The following is a 22,910-nucleotide window of genomic DNA, read 5'->3' on the forward strand; positions in this document are numbered from 1 at the left end:
ATTACAACAGGTCACATTCATATCATGGACACGGGGGGTGAAGTGATCGCCCAGAGTCACAGGGTGCTCAGCAGACGCTGGGACTCGAATCCGGTTCCACAGTCGGCAGCTCTGGCCATGACGACACATCCAACACTCCCCAGCCAATAACATCGAGGGCTTCGAGGCACTTTAGAGTCTAAACACAGGCAGCGCTCATCACAGCAACAGAAGAAGGGAGCGCAGCAAATAACAAAAGGGGTTGAGGGCGACACCCCTGTGCAGACTCGTCACTGTGGTCTGCAGCAAGGACAGGCAAGGGGGCTTCTAAGCACTATAAAAAAGATCAGGCGGGGACTCAAAAGAAGGAAGAAAACGAAACCTCTCTCTTTACTTTCACTTTTCCATGCTCCTTCTAGCTCCTCGCAGCGAGACTCTACCTGGAGAGCGATGACGCGCTGCTGTTCAGGCGTCTGATTGGTGGGTTCCTCTCTCCCTCCGAGCCCTGGGGGGGCTGAGCTCAGATCTTGTGAAGTTCTCAGCGGAGCTCGTTCTCACTCAAGGCTGTGGTTATTGCCCCCTCGGTGACGTCACTGCTGTCCCCACCCTCATCATGACCTGGGGTGCCCCCCTCCTCCTGCTCCTGGGGGGGCTCTGGCTGCAGCCGGCCCGGGCAGGTGAGTGACCTGGGGGGGGGGGGGGGGGGGGGGGATAGGGAGGGGCACCACACTGGGGTGTGTGAGGGATGTGTGTGGGCATCATTTTATGCCGTATCTTATGCAAACTTTTAGATTTCTTGTTCTTACGTCCTATCTCTTTTGTATAACATTTTAAGTAATCATACAATAAAGAGTAATTCAGTGTAACACGGGGTGAGGGCTGTGTGTGTGGGGATCAGTGTAACACGGGGTGAGGGCTGTGTGTGGGGATCAGTGTAACACAGAGTGAGGGCTGTGTGTGGGGATCAGTGTAACACAGAGTGAGGGCTGTGTGTGGGGATCATTGTAACAGGGTGAGGGCTGTGTGTGGGGATCAGTGTAACACACGGTGAGGGCTGTGCGTGGGGATCTGTGTAACACGGGGTGAGGGCAGTGTGTGGGGATCAGTGTAACACGGGGTGAGGGCTGTGTGTGGGGATCAGTGTAACACGGGGTGAGGGCTGTGTGTGGGGATCAGTGTATCACAGGGCGAGGGCTGTGTGTGGGGATCAGTGTAACAGGGTGAGGGCTGTGTGTGGGGATCAGTGTAACACGGGGTGAGGGCTGTGTGTGGGGGTCAGTGTAACACAGGGGTGAGGGCTGTGTGTGGGGATCAGTGTAACACAGGGTGAGGGCTGTGTGTGGGGATCACAGGGTGAGGGCTGTGTGTGGGGATCAGTGTAACACAGGGTGAGGGCTGTGTGTTGGGATCACAGGGTGAGGGCTGTGTGTGGGGATCAGTGTAACACAGGGTGAGGGCTGTGTGTGGGGATCTGTGTAACACAGGGTGAGGGCTGTGTGTGGAGATCAGTGTAACACAGGGTGAGGGCTGTGTGTGGGGATCAGTGTAACACAGGGTGAGGGCTGTGTGTGGGGATCAGTGTAACACAAGGTGAGGGCAGTGTGTGGTGATCAGTGTAACAGGGTGGGGGCTGTGTGTGGGGATCAGTGTAACACAGGGTAGGGCTGTGTGTGGGGATCAGTGTAACACAGGGTGATGGCTGTGTGTGGGGATCAGTGTAACACAGGTGAGGGCTGTGTGTGGGGATCAGTGTAACACAGGGTGAGGGCTGTGTGTGGGGATCAGTGTAACACAGGGTGAGAGCTGTGTGTGGGGATCAGTGTAACACAGAGTGAGGGCTGTGTGTGGGGATCAGTGTAACACAGAGTGAGGGCTGTGTGTGGGGATCAGTGTAACACAGAGTGAGGGCTGTGTGTGAGGATCAGTGTAACACAGTGAGGTCTGTGTGTGGGGATCAGTGTAACACGGGGTGAGGGCTGTGTGTGGGGATCAGTGTAACACAGGGTGAGGGCTGTGTGTGGAGATCAGTGTAACACAGGGTGAGGGCTGTGTGTGGGGATCAGTGTAACACGGGGTGAGGGCTGTGTGTGGGGATACGTGTAACACGGGGTGAGGGCTGTGTGTGGGGATCAGTGTAACACAGGGTGAGGGCTGTGTGTGGGGATCACAGGGTGAGGGCTGTGTGTGGGGATCAGTGTAACACAGGGGTGAGGGCTGTGTGTGGGGATCAGTGTAACACAGGGTGAGGGCTGTGTGTGGGGATCACAGGGTGAGGGCTGTGTGTGGGGATCAGTGTAACACAGGGTGAGGGCTGTGTGTTGGGATCACAGGGTGAGGGCTGTGTGTGGGGATCAGTGTAACACAGGGTGAGGGCTGTGTGTGGGGATCTGTGTAACACAGGGTGAGGGCTGTGTGTGGAGATCAGTGTAACACAGGGTGAGGGCTGTGTGTGGGGATCAGTGTAACACAGGGTGAGGGCTGTGTGTGGGGATCAGTGTAACACAAGGTGAGGGCAGTGTGTGGTGATCAGTGTAACAGGGTGGGGGCTGTGTGTGGGGATCAGTGTAACACAGGGTAGGGCTGTGTGTGGGGATCAGTGTAACACAGGGTGATGGCTGTGTGTGGGGATCAGTGTAACACAGGTGAGGGCTGTGTGTGGGGATCAGTGTAACACAGGGTGAGGGCTGTGTGTGGGGATCAGTGTAACACAGGGTGAGAGCTGTGTGTGGGGATCAGTGTAACACAGAGTGAGGGCTGTGTGTGGGGATCAGTGTAACACGGGGTGAGGGCTGTGTGTGGGGATTAGTGTAACACAGGGTGAGGGCTGTGTGTGAGGATCAGTGTAACACAGTGAGGTCTGTGTGTGGGGATCAGTGTAACACGGGGTGAGGGCTGTGTGTGGGGATCAGTGTAACACAGGGTGAGGGCTGTGTGTGGAGATCAGTGTAACACAGGGTGAGGGCTGTGTGTGGGGATCAGTGTAACACGGGGTGAGGGCTGTGTGTGGGGATACGTGTAACACGGGGTGAGGGCTGTGTGTGGGGATCAGTGTAACACAGGGTGAGGGCTGTGTGTGAGGATCAGTGTAACACAGTGAGGTCTGTGTGTGGGGATCAGTGTAACACGGGGTGAGGGCTGTGTGTGGGGATCAGTGTAACACAGGGTGAGGGCTGTGTGTGGAGATCAGTGTAACACAGGGTGAGGGCTGTGTGTGGGGATCAGTGTAACACGGGGTGAGGGCTGTGTGTGGGGATCAGTGTAACACGGGGTGAGGGCTGTGTGTAGGGATCAGTGTAACACAGGGTGAGGGCTGTGTGTGGGGATCAGTGTAACACAGGGTGAGGGCTGTATGTGGGGATCAGTGTAACACGAGGTGAGGGCTGTGTGTGGGGATCAGTGTAACACGAGGTGAGGGCTGTGTGTGGGGATCAGTGTAACACAGGGTGAGGGCTGTATGTGGGGATCAGTGTAACACGAGGTGAGGGCTGTGTGTGGGGATCAGTGTAACACGAGGTGAGGGCTGTGTGTGGGGATCAGTGTAACACGGGGTGAGGGCTGTGTGTGGGGATCAGTGTAACACAGGGTGAGGGCTGTGTGTGGGGATCAGTGTAACACAGGGTGAGGGCTGTGTGTGGGGATCAGTGTAACACAGGGTGAGGGCTGTGTGTGGAGATCAGTGTAACACAGGGTGAGGGTTGTGTGTGGGGATCAGTGTAACACAGGTGAGGGCTGTGTGTGGGGATCAGTGTAACACAGGGTGAGGGCTGTGTGTGGGGATCAGTGTAACACAGGGTGAGGACTGTGTGTGGGGATCAGTGTAACACGGGGTGAGGGTTGTGTGTGGGGATCAGTGTAACACAGGGTAGGGCCGTGTGTGGGGATCAGTGTAACACGGGGTGAGGGCTGTGTGTGGGGATCAGTGTAACACAGGGTGAGGGCTGTGTGTGGGGATCAGTGTAACACAGGGTGAGGACTGTGTGTGGGGATCAGTGTAACACGGGGTGAGGGCTGTGTGTGGGGATCAGTGTAACACATGGTGAGGGCTGTGTGTGGGGATCAGTGTAACACAGGGTGAGGGCTGTGTGTGGAGATCAGTGTAACACAGGGTGAGGGTTGTGTGTGGGGATCAGTGTAACACAGGTGAGGGCTGTGTGTGGGGATCAGTGTAACACAGGGTGAGGGCTGTGTGTGGGGATCAGTGTAACACAGGGTGAGGACTGTGTGTGGGGATCAGTGTAACACGGGGTGAGGGCTGTGTGTGGGGATCAGTGTAACACGGGGTGAGGGCTGTGTGTGGGGATCAGTGTAACACGGGTTGAGGGCTGTGTGTGAGGATCAGTGTAACACGGGGTGAGGGCTGTGTGTGAGGATCAGTGTAACACGGGGTGAGGGCTGTGTGTGAGGATCAGTGTAACACGGGGTGAGAGCTGTGTGTGGGGATCAGTGTAACATGGGGTGAGGGCTGTGTGTGGGGATCAGTGTAACACAGGGTGAGGGCCGTGTGTGGGGATCAGTGTAACACGGGGTGAGGGCTGTGTGTGGGGATCAGTGTAACACGGGGTGAGGGTTGTGTGTGGGGATCAGTGTAACACAGGGTGAGGGCTGTGTGTGGGGATCAGTGTAACACGGGTGAGGGCTGTGTGTGGGGATCAGTGTAACGCGGGGTGAGGGCTGTGTTTGGGCATCAGTGTAACACGGGGTGAGGGCTGTGTGTGGGGATCAGTGTAACACGGGGTGAGGGCTGTGTGTGGGGATCAGTGTAACACGGGGTGAGGGCTGTGTGTGGGGATCAGTGTAACACGGGTGAGGGCTGTGTGTGTGGGGATCAGTGTAACACAGGGTGAGGGCTGTGTGTGGGGATCAGTGTAACACGGGGTGAGGGCTGTGTGTTGGGGTCAGTGTAACACGGGGTGAGGGCTGTGTGTGGGGATCAGTGTAACACGGGTGAGGGCTGTGTGTGGGGATCAGTGTAACACAGGGTGAGGGCTGTGTGTGGGGATCAGTGTAACACGGGGTGAGGGCTGTGTGTGGGGATCAGTGTAACACAGGGTGAGGGCTGTGTGTGGGGATCAGTGTAACACGGGGTGAGGGCTGTGTGTGGGGATCAGTGTAACACGGGGTGAGGGCTGTGTGTGGGGATCAGTGTAACAGGGGGTGAGGGCTGTGTGTGGGGATCAGTGTAACACGGGGTGAGGGCTGAGGGCTGTGTGTGGGGGTCAGTGTAACACAGGGTGAGGGCTGAGGGCTGTGTGTGGGGGTCAGTGTAACACAGGGTGAGGGCTGTGTGTGGGGATCAGAGTAACACAAAGAGGGCTGTGTGTGGGGATCAGTGTAACACGGGGTGAGGGCTGTGTGTGGGGATCAGTGTAACACAGGGTGAGGGCTGTGTGTGGGGATCAGTGTAACACAGAGTGAGGGCTGTGTGTGGGGATCAGTGTAACACTGGGTGAGGGCTGTGTGTGGGGATCAGTGTAACACGGGGTGGGGGCTGTGTGTGAGGATCAGTGTAACACAGGGTGAGGGCTGTGTGTGGGGATCAGTGTAACACTGGGTGAGGGCTGTGTGTGGGGATCAGTGTAACACGGGGTGGGGGCTGTGTGTGAGGATCAGTGTAACACAGGGTGAGGGCTGTGTGTGTGGATCAGTGTAACATAGGGTGAGGGCTGTGTGTGGGGATCAGTGTAACACAGGGTGAGGGCTGTGTGTGAGGATCAGTGTAACACAGGGTGAGGGCTGTGTGGGGATCAGTGTAACACAGGGTGAGGCTGTGTGTGGGGATCAGTGTAACATGGGGTGAGGGCTGTGTGTGGGGATCAGTGTAACACGGGGAGAGGAGTGTGTGTGGGGATCAGTGTAACACAGGGTGAGGGCTGTGTGTGGGGATCAGTGTAACACGGGGTGAGGGCTGTGTGTGGGGATCAGTGTAACACGGGGTGAGGGCTGTGTGCGGGGATCAGTGTAACACAGAGAGGGCTGCGTGTGGGGATCAGTGTAACACAGGGTGGAGGCTGTGCACACAGATCAGTGTAACACAGGGTGAGGGCTGTGTGTGGGGATCAGTGTAACACAGGGTGAGGGCTGTGTGTGGGGATCAGTGTAACACGGGGTGAGGGCTGTGTGTGGGGATCAGTGTAACACGAGGTGAGGGCTGTGTATGTGGATCAGTGTAACACGGGGTGAGGGCTGTGTGTGGGGATCAGTGTAACACGGGGTGAGGGCTGTGTGTGGGGATCAGTGTAACACGGGGTGAGGGCTGTGTGCGGGGATCAGTGTAACACGGGGTGAGGGCTGTGTGTGGGGATCAGTGTAACACAGGGTGAGGGCTGTGTGTGGGGATCAGTGTAACACGGGGTGAGGGCTGTGTGTGGGGATCAGTGTAACACGGGGTGAGGGCTGTGTATGTGGATCAGTGTAACACGGGGTGAGGGCTGTGTGTGGGGATCAGTGTAACACGGGGTGAGGGCTGTGTGTGGGGATCAGTGTAACACGGGGTGAGGGCTGTGTGTAGGGATCAGTGTAACACAGGGTGAGGGCTGTGTGTGGGGATCAGTGTAACACAGGGTGAGGGCTGTATGTGGGGATCAGTGTAACACGAGGTGAGGGCTGTGTGTGGGGATCAGTGTAACACGAGGTGAGGGCTGTGTGTGGGGATCAGTGTAACACAGGGTGAGGGCTGTATGTGGGGATCAGCGTAACACGAGGTGAGGGCTGTGTGTGGGGATCAGTGTAACACGAGGTGAGGGCTGTGTGTGGGGATCAGTGTAACACAGGGTGAGAGCTGTGTGTGGGGATCAGTGTAACACAGAGTGAGGGCTGTGTGTGGGGATCAGTGTAACACGGGGTGAGGGCTGTGTGTGGGGATTAGTGTAACACAGGGTGAGGGCTGTGTGTGAGGATCAGTGTAACACAGTGAGGTCTGTGTGTGGGGATCAGTGTAACACGGGGTGAGGGCTGTGTGTGGGGATCAGTGTAACACAGGGTGAGGGCTGTGTGTGGAGATCAGTGTAACACAGGGTGAGGGCTGTGTGTGGGGATCAGTGTAACACGGGGTGAGGGCTGTGTGTGGGGATACGTGTAACACGGGGTGAGGGCTGTGTGTGGGGATCAGTGTAACACAGGGTGAGGGCTGTGTGTGAGGATCAGTGTAACACAGTGAGGTCTGTGTGTGGGGATCAGTGTAACACGGGGTGAGGGCTGTGTGTGGGGATCAGTGTAACACAGGGTGAGGGCTGTGTGTGGAGATCAGTGTAACACAGGGTGAGGGCTGTGTGTGGGGATCAGTGTAACACGGGGTGAGGGCTGTGTGTGGGGATCAGTGTAACACGGGGTGAGGGCTGTGTGTAGGGATCAGTGTAACACAGGGTGAGGGCTGTGTGTGGGGATCAGTGTAACACAGGGTGAGGGCTGTATGTGGGGATCAGTGTAACACGAGGTGAGGGCTGTGTGTGGGGATCAGTGTAACACGAGGTGAGGGCTGTGTGTGGGGATCAGTGTAACACAGGGTGAGGGCTGTATGTGGGGATCAGTGTAACACGAGGTGAGGGCTGTGTGTGGGGATCAGTGTAACACGAGGTGAGGGCTGTGTGTGGGGATCAGTGTAACACGGGGTGAGGGCTGTGTGTGGGGATCAGTGTAACACAGGGTGAGGGCTGTGTGTGGGGATCAGTGTAACACAGGGTGAGGGCTGTGTGTGGGGATCAGTGTAACACAGGGTGAGGGCTGTGTGTGGAGATCAGTGTAACACAGGGTGAGGGTTGTGTGTGGGGATCAGTGTAACACAGGTGAGGGCTGTGTGTGGGGATCAGTGTAACACAGGGTGAGGGCTGTGTGTGGGGATCAGTGTAACACAGGGTGAGGACTGTGTGTGGGGATCAGTGTAACACGGGGTGAGGGTTGTGTGTGGGGATCAGTGTAACACAGGGTAGGGCCGTGTGTGGGGATCAGTGTAACACGGGGTGAGGGCTGTGTGTGGGGATCAGTGTAACACAGGGTGAGGGCTGTGTGTGGGGATCAGTGTAACACAGGGTGAGGACTGTGTGTGGGGATCAGTGTAACACGGGGTGAGGGCTGTGTGTGGGGATCAGTGTAACACATGGTGAGGGCTGTGTGTGGGGATCAGTGTAACACAGGGTGAGGGCTGTGTGTGGAGATCAGTGTAACACAGGGTGAGGGTTGTGTGTGGGGATCAGTGTAACACAGGTGAGGGCTGTGTGTGGGGATCAGTGTAACACAGGGTGAGGGCTGTGTGTGGGGATCAGTGTAACACAGGGTGAGGACTGTGTGTGGGGATCAGTGTAACACGGGGTGAGGGCTGTGTGTGGGGATCAGTGTAACACAGGGTGAGGGCTGTGTGTGGGGATCAGTGTAACACGGGTTGAGGGCTGTGTGTGAGGATCAGTGTAACACGGGGTGAGGGCTGTGTGTGAGGATCAGTGTAACACGGGGTGAGGGCTGTGTGTGGGGATCAGTGTAACACAGGGTGAGGGTTGTGTGTAGGGATCAGTGTAACACAGGGTGAGGACTGTGTGTGGGGATTAGTGTAACACGGGGTGAGGGTTGTGTGTGGGGATCAGTGTAACACAGGGTAGGGCCGTGTGTGGGGATCAGTGTAACACGGGGTGAGGGCTGTGTGTGGGGATCAGTGTAACACAGGGTGAGGGCTGTGTGTGGGGATCAGTGTAACACAGGGTGAGGACTGTGTGTGGGGATCAGTGTAACACGGGGTGAGGGCTGTGTGTGAGGATCAGTGTAACACGGGGTGAGAGCTGTGTGTGGGGATCAGTGTAACATGGGGTGAGGGCTGTGTGTGGGGATCAGTGTAACACAGGGTGAGGGCCGTGTGTGGGGATCAGTGTAACACGGGGTGAGGGCTGTGTGTGGGGATCAGTGTAACACGGGGTGAGGGTTGTGTGTGGGGATCAGTGTAACACAGGGTGAGGGCTGTGTGTGGGGATCAGTGTAACACGGGTGAGGGCTGTGTGTGGGGATCAGTGTAACGCGGGGTGAGGGCTGTGTTTGGGCATCAGTGTAACACGGGGTGAGGGCTGTGTGTGGGGATCAGTGTAACACGGGGTGAGGGCTGTGTGTGGGGATCAGTGTAACACGGGGTGAGGGCTGTGTGTGGGGATCAGTGTAACACGGGTGAGGGCTGTGTGTGTGGGGATCAGTGTAACACAGGGTGAGGGCTGAGGGCTGTGTGTGGGGGTCAGTGTAACACAGGGTGAGGGCTGTGTGTGGGGATCAGAGTAACACAAAGAGGGCTGTGTGTGGGGATCAGTGTAACACGGGGTGAGGGCTGTGTGTGGGGATCAGTGTAACACAGGGTGAGGGCTGTGTGTGGGGATCAGTGTAACACAGAGTGAGGGCTGTGTGTGGGGATCAGTGTAACACTGGGTGAGGGCTGTGTGTGGGGATCAGTGTAACACGGGGTGGGGGCTGTGTGTGAGGATCAGTGTAACACAGGGTGAGGGCTGTGTGTGGGGATCAGTGTAACACTGGGTGAGGGCTGTGTGTGGGGATCAGTGTAACACGGGGTGGGGGCTGTGTGTGAGGATCAGTGTAACACAGGGTGAGGGCTGTGTGTGTGGATCAGTGTAACATAGGGTGAGGGCTGTGTGTGGGGATCAGTGTAACACAGGGTGAGGGCTGTGTGTGAGGATCAGTGTAACACAGGGTGAGGGCTGTGTGGGGATCAGTGTAACACAGGGTGAGGCTGTGTGTGGGGATCAGTGTAACATGGGGTGAGGGCTGTGTGTGGGGATCAGTGTAACACGGGGAGAGGAGTGTTTGTGGGGATCAGTGTAACACAGGGTGAGGGCTGTGTGTGGGGATCAGTGTAACACGGGGTGAGGGCTGTGTGTGGGGATCAGTGTAACACGGGGTGAGGGCTGTGTGCGGGGATCAGTGTAACACAGAGAGGGCTGCGTGTGGGGATCAGTGTAACACAGGGTGAAGGCTGTGCACACAGATCAGTGTAACACAGGGTGAGGGCTGTGTGTGGGGATCAGTGTAACACAGGGTGAGGGCTGTGTGTGGGGATCAGTGTAACACGGGGTGAGGGCTGTGTGTGGGGATCAGTGTAACACGAGGTGAGGGCTGTGTATGTGGATCAGTGTAACACGGGGTGAGGGCTGTGTGTGGGGATCAGTGTAACACAGGGTGAGGGCTGTGTGTGGGGATCAGTGTAACACGGGGTGAGGGCTGTGTGCGGGGATCAGTGTAACACGGGGTGAGGGCTGTGTGTGGGGATCAGTGTAACACAGGGTGAGGGCTGTGTGTGGGGATCAGTGTAACACGGGGTGAGGGCTGTGTGTGGGGATCAGTGTAACACGGGGTGAGGGCTGTGTATGTGGATCAGTGTAACACGGGGTGAGGGCTGTGTGTGGGGATCAGTGTAACACGGGGTGAGGGCTGTGTGTGGGGATCAGTGTAACACGGGGTGAGGGCTGTGTGTAGGGATCAGTGTAACACAGGGTGAGGGCTGTGTGTGGGGATCAGTGTAACACAGGGTGAGGGCTGTATGTGGGGATCAGTGTAACACGAGGTGAGGGCTGTGTGTGGGGATCAGTGTAACACGAGGTGAGGGCTGTGTGTGGGGATCAGTGTAACACAGGGTGAGGGCTGTATGTGGGGATCAGTGTAACACGAGGTGAGGGCTGTGTGTGGGGATCAGTGTAACACGAGGTGAGGGCTGTGTGTGGGGATCAGTGTAACACGGGGTGAGGGCTGTGTGTGGGGATCAGTGTAACACAGGGTGAGGGCTGTGTGTGGGGATCAGTGTAACACAGGGTGAGGGCTGTGTGTGGGGATCAGTGTAACACAGGGTGAGGGCTGTGTGTGGAGATCAGTGTAACACAGGGTGAGGGTTGTGTGTGGGGATCAGTGTAACACAGGTGAGGGCTGTGTGTGGGGATCAGTGTAACACAGGGTGAGGGCTGTGTGTGGGGATCAGTGTAACACAGGGTGAGGACTGTGTGTGGGGATCAGTGTAACACGGGGTGAGGGTTGTGTGTGGGGATCAGTGTAACACAGGGTAGGGCCGTGTGTGGGGATCAGTGTAACACGGGGTGAGGGCTGTGTGTGGGGATCAGTGTAACACAGGGTGAGGGCTGTGTGTGGGGATCAGTGTAACACAGGGTGAGGACTGTGTGTGGGGATCAGTGTAACACGGGGTGAGGGCTGTGTGTGGGGATCAGTGTAACACAGGGTGAGGGCTGTGTGTGGGGATCAGTGTAACACAGGGTGAGGGCTGTGTGTGGAGATCAGTGTAACACAGGGTGAGGGTTGTGTGTGGGGATCAGTGTAACACAGGTGAGGGCTGTGTGTGGGGATCAGTGTAACACAGGGTGAGGGCTGTGTGTGGGGATCAGTGTAACACAGGGTGAGGACTGTGTGTGGGGATCAGTGTAACACGGGGTGAGGGCTGTGTGTGGGGATCAGTGTAACACAGGGTGAGGGCTGTGTGTGGGGATCAGTGTAACACAGGGTGAGGACTGTGTGTGGGGATCAGTGTAACACGGGTTGAGGGCTGTGTGTGAGGATCAGTGTAACACGGGGTGAGGGCTGTGTGTGAGGATCAGTGTAACACGGGGTGAGGGCTGTGTGTGGGGATCAGTGTAACACAGGGTGAGGGCTGTGTGTAGGGATCAGTGTAACACAGGGTGAGGACTGTGTGTGGGGATCAGTGTAACACGGGGTGAGGGTTGTGTGTGGGGATCAGTGTAACACAGGGTAGGGCCGTGTGTGGGGATCAGTGTAACACGGGGTGAGGGCTGTGTGTGGGGATCAGTGTAACACAGGGTGAGGGCTGTGTGTGGGGATCAGTGTAACACAGGGTGAGGACTGTGTGTGGGGATCAGTGTAACACGGGGTGAGGGCTGTGTGTGAGGATCAGTGTAACACGGGGTGAGAGCTGTGTGTGGGGATCAGTGTAACATGGGGTGAGGGCTGTGTGTGGGGATCAGTGTAACACAGGGTGAGGGCCGTGTGTGGGGATCAGTGTAACACGGGGTGAGGGCTGTGTGTGGGGATCAGTGTAACACGGGGTGAGGGTTGTGTGTGGGGATCAGTGTAACACAGGGTGAGGGCTGTGTGTGGGGATCAGTGTAACACGGGGTGAGGGCTGTGTGTGGGGATCAGTGTAACGCGGGGTGAGGGCTGTGTTTGGGCATCAGTGTAACACGGGGTGAGGGCTGTGTGTGGGGATCAGTGTAACACGGGGTGAGGGCTGTGTGTGGGGATCAGTGTAACACGGGGTGAGGGCTGTGTGTGGGGATCAGTGTAACACGGGTGAGGGCTGTGTGTGGGGATCAGTGTAACACAGGGTGAGGGCTGTGTGTGGGGATCAGTGTAACACGGGGTGAGGGCTGTGTGTTGGGGTCAGTGTAACACGGGGTGAGGGCTGTGTGTGGGGATCAGTGTAACACGGGTGAGGGCTGTGTGTGGGGATCAGTGTAACACAGGGTGAGGGCTGTGTGTGGGGATCAGTGTAACACGGGTGAGGGCTGTGTGTGGGGATCAGTGTAACACAGGGTGAGGGCTGTGTGTGGGGATCAGTGTAACACAGGGTGAGGGCTGTGTGTGTGGATCAGTGTAACACACGGGGTGAGGGCTGTGTGAGGGGATCAGTGTAACAGGGTGAGGGCTGTGTGTGTGGATCAGTGTAACACGGGGTGAGGGCTGTGTGAGGGGATCAGTGTAACAGGGTGAGGGCTGTATGTGGGGATCAGTGTAACACGGGGTGAGGGCTGTGTGAGGGGATCAGTGTAACACAGAGAGGGCTGTGTGTGGGGATCAGTGTAACACGGGGTGAGGGCTGTGTGTGGGGATCAGTGTAACACGAGGTGAGGGCTGTGTGTGGGGATCAGTGTAACACAGGGTGAGGGCTGTGTGTGGGGATCAGTGTAACACAGGGTGAGGGCTGTGTGTGGGGATCAGTGTAACACAGGGTGAGGGCTGTGTGTGGGGATCAGTGTAACACGGGGTGAGGGCTGTGTGTGGGGATCAGTGTAACACGGGGTGAGGGCTGTGTGTGGGGATCAGTGTAACACGGGGTGAGGGCTGTGTGGGGATCAGTGTAACACGGGGTGAGGGCTGTGTGTGGGGATCAGTGTAACACGGGGAGGGCTTTTTTTTTTTTTGATTCATTGTCAATCTTAGTTGCTGCCTCCTAATTGGTTGTGTGATGGTACAGCGCATGCCTGAACAATGCGTTCTCTGCCACAACTGTGTCTTCACCACACGTGCCTTTACCATGCAATTTTGTGGTAAACATGATGGGTAAAGGTACATGCAGGGTAAAGATCATACCCCTGCTTGGTAAACTGTCCTTTTCCCCCCTGCCCTGAGCCCTAAAAATTAGCACCACGCCCCAAAAACGACCCCGACCCCAGCCCCTCCACCCTGAGCCCTAATAACTGTCCCCTACATCCCTAAAGGACCCCGATCGAGCCCCCGCCCTGAGACCTAAAATTGTCCCCTGCCCTGTAAACTGCCCCTTTTTCCCTGCTCTGCTCTTACAGCCACATGCATCAAGTGATTTAGGAATCGCAAACGGTGCGAATCGCAAATTTCGGCCGTTTGCGATTCCTAAATCACTATTTGGGATGCATCAACCAACAACCATTGGAAATGCAATAGGTCTCGGATATATTTGAGTTAGAGCTAATGGCATTGTAAATGGCAATGTCTTTTAGCCATGTGTTATGGAGTGTATGCATGTGGTGTGTAATGGAATTATGTGGTTTGGATTGGAATTGTTCAACCTGCTCACTCACAAACTGTTCACTCTGCACGCTCACACACTGTTCACCCTGCACGCTCACACACTGCTCACCCTGCACGCTCACACACTGCTCACCCTGCACGCTCACACACTGTTCACCCTGCACGCTCACACACTGCTCACCCTGCACGCTCACACACTGCTCACCCTGCACGCTCACACACTGTTCACCCTGCACGCTCACATACTGCTCACACTTCGCACTCTGCACTCGCATTCGCACTCTGCACTCGCACTCTGCACTCGCACTCACTACTCACTACTTTGCACTCACTACTCTCTACTCTGCACTCACTACTTACTACTCATTGCTCTGCACTCACTACTCACTACTCTGCACTCACTACTCACTACTCTGCACTCACTACTCTGCACTCACCACTCTGCACTCACCACTCTGCACTCACCACTCTGCACTCACCACTCTGCACTCACCACTCTGCACTCACCACTCTGCACTCACCACTCGGCACTCACCACTCGGCACTCACCACTCACTACTCGGCCCTCACTACTCTGCCCTCACTACTCTGCCCTCACTACTCTGCCCTCGCTACTCTGCCCTCGCTACTCTGCCCTCGCTACTCTGCCCTCGCTACTCTGCCCTCGCTACTCTGCACTCGCTACTCTGCCCTCGCTACTCTGCACTCACTACTCTGCACTCACTACTCTGCACTCACTACTCTGCACTCACTACTCTGCACTCACTACTCTGCACTCACTATTCACTACTCTGAACTCACTACTTTGCACTCACTACTCTGAACTCACTACTCACTACTCTGCACTCACTAATCTGCACTCACTACTCTGCCCTCACTACTCACTACTCTGCCCTCACTACTCTGCCCTCACTACTCACTACTCTGCCCTCACTACTCTGCACTCACTACTCTCTACTCTGCACTCACTACTCACTACTCTGCACTCACTATTCAGTACTCTGCACTCACTATTCAGTACTCTGCACTCACTACTCTGCACTCACTACTCTGCACTCACTACTCTGCACTCCCTACTCTGAACTCCCTACTCACTACTCTGCACTCACTACTCTGCACTCACTACTCTGCACTCACTACTCACTACTCTGCACTCACTACTCTGCACTCACTACTCACTACTCTGCACTCACTACTCTGCACTCACTACTCTGCACTCACTACTCTGCACTCACTACTCACTACTCTGAACTCACTACTCTGCACTCACTACTCACTACTCTGAACTCACTACTCTGCACTCACTACTCTGCACTCACTACTCTGCACTCACTACTCACTACTCTGCACTCACTACTCTGCCCTCACTACTCTGCCCTCACTACTCTGCCCTCACTACTCTGCACTCACTACTCTGCACTCACTACTCTGCACTCACTATTCACTACTCTGAACTCACTACTCACTACTCTGCACTCACTACTCTGAACTCACTACTCACTACTCTGCCCTCACTACTCTGCCCTCACTACTCTGCCCTCACTACTCTGCACTCACTACTCACTACTCTGCACTCACTACTCACTACTCTGCACTCACTCCTCTGCATTCACTACTCTGCACTCACTACTCTGCACTCACTACTCTGCCCTCACTACTCTGCCCTCACTACTCTGCCCTCACTACTCACTACTCTGCCCTCACTACTCACTACTCTGCACTCACTACTCACTACTCTGCACTCACTACTCACTACTCACTACTCTGCACTCACTACTCACTACTCTGCACTCACTACTCACTACTCACTAATCTGCACTCACTACTCACTACTCTGCACTCACTACTCACTACTCACTACTCTGCACTCACTACTCACTACTCTGCACTCACTACTCACTACTCTGCACTCACTACTCACTACTCTGCACTCACTACTCACTACTCTGCACTCACTACTCTGCACTCACTACTCTGCCCTCACTACTCACTACTCTGCACTCACTACTCACTACTCTGCACTCACTACTCACTACTCTGCACTCACTACTCACTACTCACTACTCTGAACTCACTACTCACTACTCTGCACTCACCACTCACTACTCACTACTCACTACTCTGCACTCACTACTCACTACTCTGCACTCACTACTCACTACTCTGCACTCACTACTCTGCACTCACTACTCTGCACTCACTACTCTGCACTCACTACTCTGCACTCACTACTCTGCACTCACTACTCTGCACTCACTACTCTGCACTCACTACTCACTACTCTGCACTCACTACTCTGCACTCACTACTCTGCACTCACTATTCACTACTCTGAACTCACTACTCACTACTCTGCACTCACTACTCTGAACTCACTACTCACTACTCTGCACTCACTACTCTGCACTCACTACTCTGCCCTCACTACTCTGCACTCACTACTCTGCACTCACTACTCTGCACTCACTACTCACTACTCTGCACTCACTACTCACTACTCTGCACTCACTACTTTGCACTCACTACTCTGCTCTCACTACTCTGCACTCACTACTCTGCACTCACTACTCACTACTCTGCACTCACTACTCACTACTCTGCACTCACTACTTTGCACTCACTACTCTGCTCTGTTAGAAAGGCGACCCGGGGGAGGCAAAAGATGTCTGACTGACCACCCCTAGGTCCACCCCTCCGTTGAGAAGTAGCCGAGCGTTACCGAGAGGCCTCCTAAATGAGGGTCCTCTCCTAGGATCGTACAGCAGAGTAATCACAACACTACAGACGGACACCACACAGGAGGGCAAGTTCTCAAGCTTTTATAAGTAATAACGGTTGCAGGTTCTTGGCAATATATACAGCTGGATCGAGGGATCCGTAAAGTCTCGGATAAGGGGGGTAAGGTAGCGGGACAGTCTTACTCTGGGCGGAGGAAGGGACACCCTACGCACAGCTCTCAATCCTCGAGCTGGGGGGTTCCGAGAGGTTCGAGCCGCGGCGGCGCCAGCAGGCTAGCAAGATGGTTCAGCAAGGTAGGCCGCGGCAGCGCCAGCAGGCTCGCAGATGGTTCAGCAAGGTAGGCCGCGGCAGCGCCAGCAGGCTCTTAGATGTGTCAGCAAGGTAGGCCGCGGCAGCGCCAGCAGGCTCTCAGATGGTTCAGCAAGGTAGGCCGCGGCAGCGCCAGCAGGCTCTCGGATGGTTCAGCAAGGTAGGCCGCGGCAGCGCCAGCAGGCTCTCAGATGGTTCAGCAAGGTAGGCCGCGGCAGCGCCAGCCGGCTCTCAGGTAGTTCAGCAAGGTGGGCCGCGGCAGCGCCAGCAGGCTCTCAGATGGTTTCACAAGGTAGGCCGCGGCAGCGCCAGCAGGCTCTCAGATGGTTCAGCAAGGCAGGCCGCGGCAGCGCCAGCAGGCTCTCAGATGGTTTCCGCAAGGTAGGCCGCGGCAGCGCCAGCAGGCTCTCAGATGGTTTCCGCAAGGTAGGCCGCGGCAGCGCCAGCAGTCTCTCAGGTGGTCGTCAGGTTACAGGAAGGATGAGTTCGCCTTGGTGTCGGCCGTGACAGCGTCAGCAGGGCTTCCAGTCCAGAATACAACTGAAGACCTGATCCAGGGCTGGCCCAGATATAGGTCTGGCGGTCTTTGAAGTCCGGACCCGCGCGCCTGGGGGTCAGAGGGGCCGGGATGAAGGTGTCCAGACACCCAGCAGGGGGGTGGAGCCAGCGCCGAGGGCGGCCGGAGGGCGATCGATACCAGGCGTCCGGGGACGGCTGGAGGGCCATCGAAACTCCTCTCCCTCCGGGATCTGTCGAGTGGCCACTCGACCACCTGGGTGGATCTTGGTGCCTCGCTGTCTGGGCTTCGCTGGGGCCGAGGCTGGGGCCGAGGCCACGTGGTCGTGACGTGGTGGGCCCAAGATGGAGTCGGGCACGGCCTCGTGCTTAGGTCATGATGGGCCTACGCTGGGGCCAGGCCGATGATGGGCGTCCGGGATGGTAGCCGGATCTGTGGTGTTGGGGCGTGCAGAGTCGGGCGGAAGGGGCCGCCGGGGGTCCGGAGGCGGGCTGACGTCGTCCTGGGCCCGCCAGGCGGGAGGGGTAGGACCACGCCATGAGGCCTGGTCCAACAGGCACTCACTACTCTGCACTCACTACTCTGCACTCACTACTCTGCACTCACTACTCTGCACTCACTACTCTAGACTCACTACTCACTACTCTGCACTCACTACTCACTACTCTGCACTCACTACTCTGCACTCACTACTCACCTTTCTGCACTCACCACTCTGCACTCATCACTCTGCACTCACTACTCACTACTCTGCACTCACTACTCAGCACTCACTACTCTGCACTCACTACTCTGCACTCACTACTCTGCACTCACTACTCTGCACTCACTACTCACTACTCTGCACTCATTACTCACTATTCTGCACTCACTACTCTGTACTCACTACTCTGTACTCACTACTCTGCACTCACTACTCTGCACTCACTACTCTGCACTCACTACTCTGCACTCACTACTCTGCACTCACCACTCTGCACTCACCACTCTGCACTCACTACTCTGCACTCACTACTCTGCACTCACTACTCTGCACTCACTACTCTGCACTCACCACTCACTAATCTGCACTCACTACTCACTACTCTGCACTCACTACTCTGCACTCACTACTCTGCACTCACCACTCACTAATCTGCACTCACTACTCACTAATCTGCACTCACTACTCACTACTCTGCACTCACTACTCTGCACTCACTACTCAGCACTCACAAATACGGGTCAAGCTAGCGCTATATAAATCTTTTAAAATAAAAAAATAAATAAATAAAATACATGCCAAGTGTGTATGAAAGATGCAGAAATGGGGTGTGTTAACATAAGACATTTGAAGAATGGAATATCAAATTGATACATCGAAAACCTTCTAATGAGTAGAGTTGTGCGTTGGATTTACAATATTTACCCATGCAGTGTATCAGATTTCTTTCGCCCTTATCTACCCACCACCAGCCTAGCCAAGTTTCTCAGGTCCATGAGTAACTGCTCTAGAGCAGTTTTTTTCTTTGCATTCTTGGACTGGTCTCTTGTTTATCTCACTACTATAAAATCAGAACGACATCCCTGCATGCTAGGAAAAAAACTGGCACGGGAGCAGCTAGCTATTCGCGCATGGACCGGGTTAACTTTCCAGCTATGCACCAACCTCCGGTTTAGAAACAAAAAAACCTTTCAAAACGAACTTTTATATTTTACCTTTCGCACTTCATCCAGCACCATGTCAAAGGATTTCTTGTCCATTGTTGGATATCTGCTAGCGGACTCGCAATTGTTTCAATGGCTCGACAAATCAATATTCTAGGAACGGTGATCAAAAACACGATCACCGAAGACTGGATAAATTAAAATAATAGACAGCACCCGTGCAGTGCCCTCCTATGTTCGTGGCACATTAGATGCAGGATGCTTCGTTTCTCCAGTCACTAGTCGTGTGGTGCTTAGGTATTCTAGGAAGCAATACAAGAAACTCTAAACGCGTTGCGTTTTTGTATTCATCGGTGCAGGACATTCTTGACAAAAAGCTGTCTCCCTTTCTGGACAATGGACAGCAAAAGCGTTACCAGGGTTTCAAAGCGATGGACACAGAGACTGCTAGCTGTCCGAAAACAAACAGTTCAATGTGGGAACATAAAAACAAAGGCAGCTCTAGGAGAGCGAAGCAGAATGAAGAGGTGAGGGCAGCTGTCAGGATAGAGCTCCAGCACTATCCTTCGTTAAGGTGGTTCCCATTTCCAACTGCATGGCGCGAGACAGAAGGTGCGAAAACACTTTCCAGGAACCACTTTGCTCCAGACTGACAGTGCACGAGAAAATAGCTAGTTTATTACCAGAGTAGTAAAGCAGTTCCCAGACCTGGAGTTAGCTGTGCTTCCGGGTTGCATAGGCGGCTGCAAGTGGGATTATCACCCATATTCAGCGACCGAACATTCGGCACAGTAAGAAAGCTATCACTACAGTGCAGCACGTATATATCAAGCGTACAAGAAATTACATTTCACTCTTTGTCCCATGCTGAAACGTATTAAAAAATATATATGTTCGTGTTATTTTTAAGTGATGCAAGCAAGAACATTATGATTGACTACTTTCAATTTCTTAGTAAGTATTTGGAATTAAACAGAATATGAGATTGTCGATCAAAGTGACAAAAAATACTACATATAGGTATCTGATGTAGACTTAAGGCCAGTGATCATAGCAGACCCCCTTCCAATATGGCAGCCTACCTCACCAGAAGCGTCGGTGGACGCCTACAGCAAAAGTAAATAAACAAGCATGAGCACGGAATCGAAACCGGCCGACGCGGGAATAGAAACCAGTGGTGCGCGCGCACCAGAGGAGCGGGGGCAAGGGAGCGCGATGACAAGCCGAGACGAGGTAGGAGATTTGTGTGTGTAAGGGGGGGTTCTGTGTGTGTATGCACGGCGGCGGGGGGAGGGGGAGGGGGAGGGGGGGGAGTCTGTATGTGTGTATGCGCGGCGGGGGGGGGGCTGTATGTGTATGTGTGTGTGTGTGCGTGTGAGACTGATTCCAAGGAGCCATGGGAGACAAGAAGTGTTGGACCCGGCCTCATGGTGTGGTCCTACCCCTCCCGCATGGCAGGCCCAGGACGACATCAGCCCTCCTCTGGACCTCGGGCGGCCCCTTCTGCCCGACCCTGCACGCCCCAACACCACAGATCCGGCTACCATCCCGGATCCCCCATCATCAGCCTGGCCCCAGCGTAGGCCCATCACGACCTAAGCACGAGGCCGTGCCCGACTCCATCTTGGGCCCACCACGTCACGACCACGTGGCCTCGGCCCCAGCCTCGGCCCCAGCGAAGCCCAGACATCGAGGCACCAAGATCCACCCAGGTGGTCGAGTGGCCACTCGACAGATCCCGGAGGGAGAGGAGTTTCGATGGCCCTCCAGCCGTCCCCGGACGCCTGGTATCGATCGCCCTCCGGCCTCCCTGGGCGCTGGCCCCACCCCCCTGCTGGGTGTCTGGACATCTTCATCCCGGCCCCTCTGACCCCCAGGCGCAAGGGTCCGGACTTCAAAGACCTCCAGACCTATATCTGGGCCAGCCCTGGATCAGGTCTTCAGTTGTATCCTGGACTGGGAGCCCTGCTGACGCTGTCACGGCCGACACCAGACGAACCCATCCTTCCGGTAACCTGAACCATCTGAGAGCCTGCTGGCGCTGCCGCGGCCTATCTTGCTGAACCATCTGAGAGCCTGCTGGCACTGCCGCGGCCTACCTTGCTGAACCATCTGAGAGCCTGCTGGCGCTGCCGCGGCCTACCTTGCTGAACCATCTGAGAGCCTGCTGGCGCTGCCGCGGCCTACCTTGCTGAACCATCTGAGAGCCTGCTGGCGCTGCCGCGGCCTACCTTGCTGAACCATCTGAGAGCCTGCTGGCGCTGCCGCGGCCTACCTTGCTGAACCATCTGAGAGCCTGCTGGCGCTGCCGCGGCCTACCTTGCTGAACCATCGGAGAGCCTGCTGGCGCTGCCGCGGCCTACCTTGCTGAACCCTCTTGTTAGCCTGCTGGCGCTGCCGCGGCTCGACCTGCTCGGAACCCCCCAGCTCGAGGATTGAGAGCTGTGCGCAGGGTATCCCTTCCTCCGCCCAGAGTAAGACAGTCCCGCTACCTTACCCCCCTTTACGAGACTTTCCAGATCCCTCGATCTGCTTGTACATACTGCCAAGAACCAGCAACCGTTTACTACTTATAAAGTTTGAGAACTTGACCTCCTGTGTGGTGTCCGTTTGTAGTGTTGTGATTACTCTGCTGTATGATCCTAGTAGAGGACCCTCAGTCAGGAGGCCTCTCGGTAAACGCTCGGCTACTTCTCGACGGAGGGGTGGACCTAGGGGTGGTCAGTCAGACATCTTCTGTCTCCCCCGGGTCGCCTTTCTAACAGTGGTGGCAGCGGTGGGATCCGAGCCCACGCAGATCGTACAGAGAGTGATTCACTCGCTACCCAGAAAAACCCACTGCAACCATGAGCACAGAATTCCAGAAGGAGAAAATGGAAGACTACAGTCACAAGGAGCTGAAGCAATTCTGCAAAGATCTAGGCATCGCTACCACTGGCTTAAGCACCAAAGAAGATTTCAAATCGGCTCTGCAGGCCTGGGTGGACGCCGGTGAGGCGCCACCTCCGAGCGAAGATAACCCGGGCCCGAACGGAGGCCCGGAGGCTCAACTGAACCCAGCGGGAGAGAGACCCGCAAACCCAAACACGGGCCTCTCCCACGAAGACGCCTGAGAACGAGAGAGGGACCGGCTCCACGAGTTGGAGCTTGGTCGACTCAAACAAGAAGGAGTGATCCAACTGGCAGAAAGGAAGCTAGCCCTCGAGCAGCTGCGGCTAGAAGGAGACCTAGAAGAAAAGCGAAGACAAAGAGACCTCGAGGAGAAGAAACTCCTGCTCGAGCACGAGCGCGTCCTCAAAGAACTAGAATTCAAAGCCAAGGCAAACGAGACTGCCACCTCCGGGGGTAAGACCTCACCTCCCCCAGTGGACACGAAGGTGCACATACCCAAGGATGTCGTCAAAGAGTACTATAAGAACGACGACATTCAGCAGTGGTTCAAAGCTTACGAGGTCGCCATGGCCGCCCATCGAGTACCCCTCAAGGACTGGGGCGCCGGCCTGTGGGGGAAGTTTATCAACGAAGGGAGAGACGCCCTGCTGGAGCTCCCTGATACCGAGAGGACCTCGTACGAGCACATGAAGACCGCCCTCCTCACTCGCTATGGACTCACCCCCGAGATGTACCGGCAGCGATTCCGAGACTGTAAAAAAATCCCCGGTACCACGTGGGTGGAATACGTGAACTATTACAGTAGAGCCTTCGAGGGGTGGACTCGGGGCTGCCAGGTCACCACCTACCAGCAGTTGGTCGACCTCATTCTATGGGAACACCTGTCCAATAACTGTTTCGTCAAACTCCGGCAGCACCTCCTCGACAGAAAATTGACTGAGCCACGAAAACTCGCTGTCGAGGCAGACCGATGGGCCAGCACCCGAGTTCCCCGGAACACGATGGGAGATTACGGCCGGGGGTCCCCGGGAAACCACCGACTACGAGGTGGCGGAGTAGGCCAGAGCCGGGGTCAAGACGCCCCCCAGGGGTCATCCCCTAC

General features: G+C 55.7%; 1 protein-coding gene across 1 annotated transcript in view; it reads left to right on the plus strand.

Moving 5' to 3' along the window:
• Positions 1-501: 501 nt before the first annotated feature.
• LOC144754051 (class I histocompatibility antigen, Gogo-OKO alpha chain-like) overlaps positions 502-22,910 on the plus strand; it is a 250,093-nt gene continuing 227,684 nt past the window's right edge. Inside the window, exon 1 of the mRNA XM_078641566.1 lies at positions 502-656. Within this exon, the coding sequence (XP_078497692.1) occupies positions 593-656 (64 nt within the window). The 5' untranslated portion in view covers positions 502-592. The remainder of the gene's footprint in view (positions 657-22,910) is intronic.

This window comes from Lissotriton helveticus, chromosome 5_1 (assembly GCF_964261635.1).
Source record: "Lissotriton helveticus chromosome 5_1, aLisHel1.1, whole genome shotgun sequence".
NCBI lineage: Eukaryota > Metazoa > Chordata > Amphibia > Caudata > Salamandridae > Lissotriton > Lissotriton helveticus.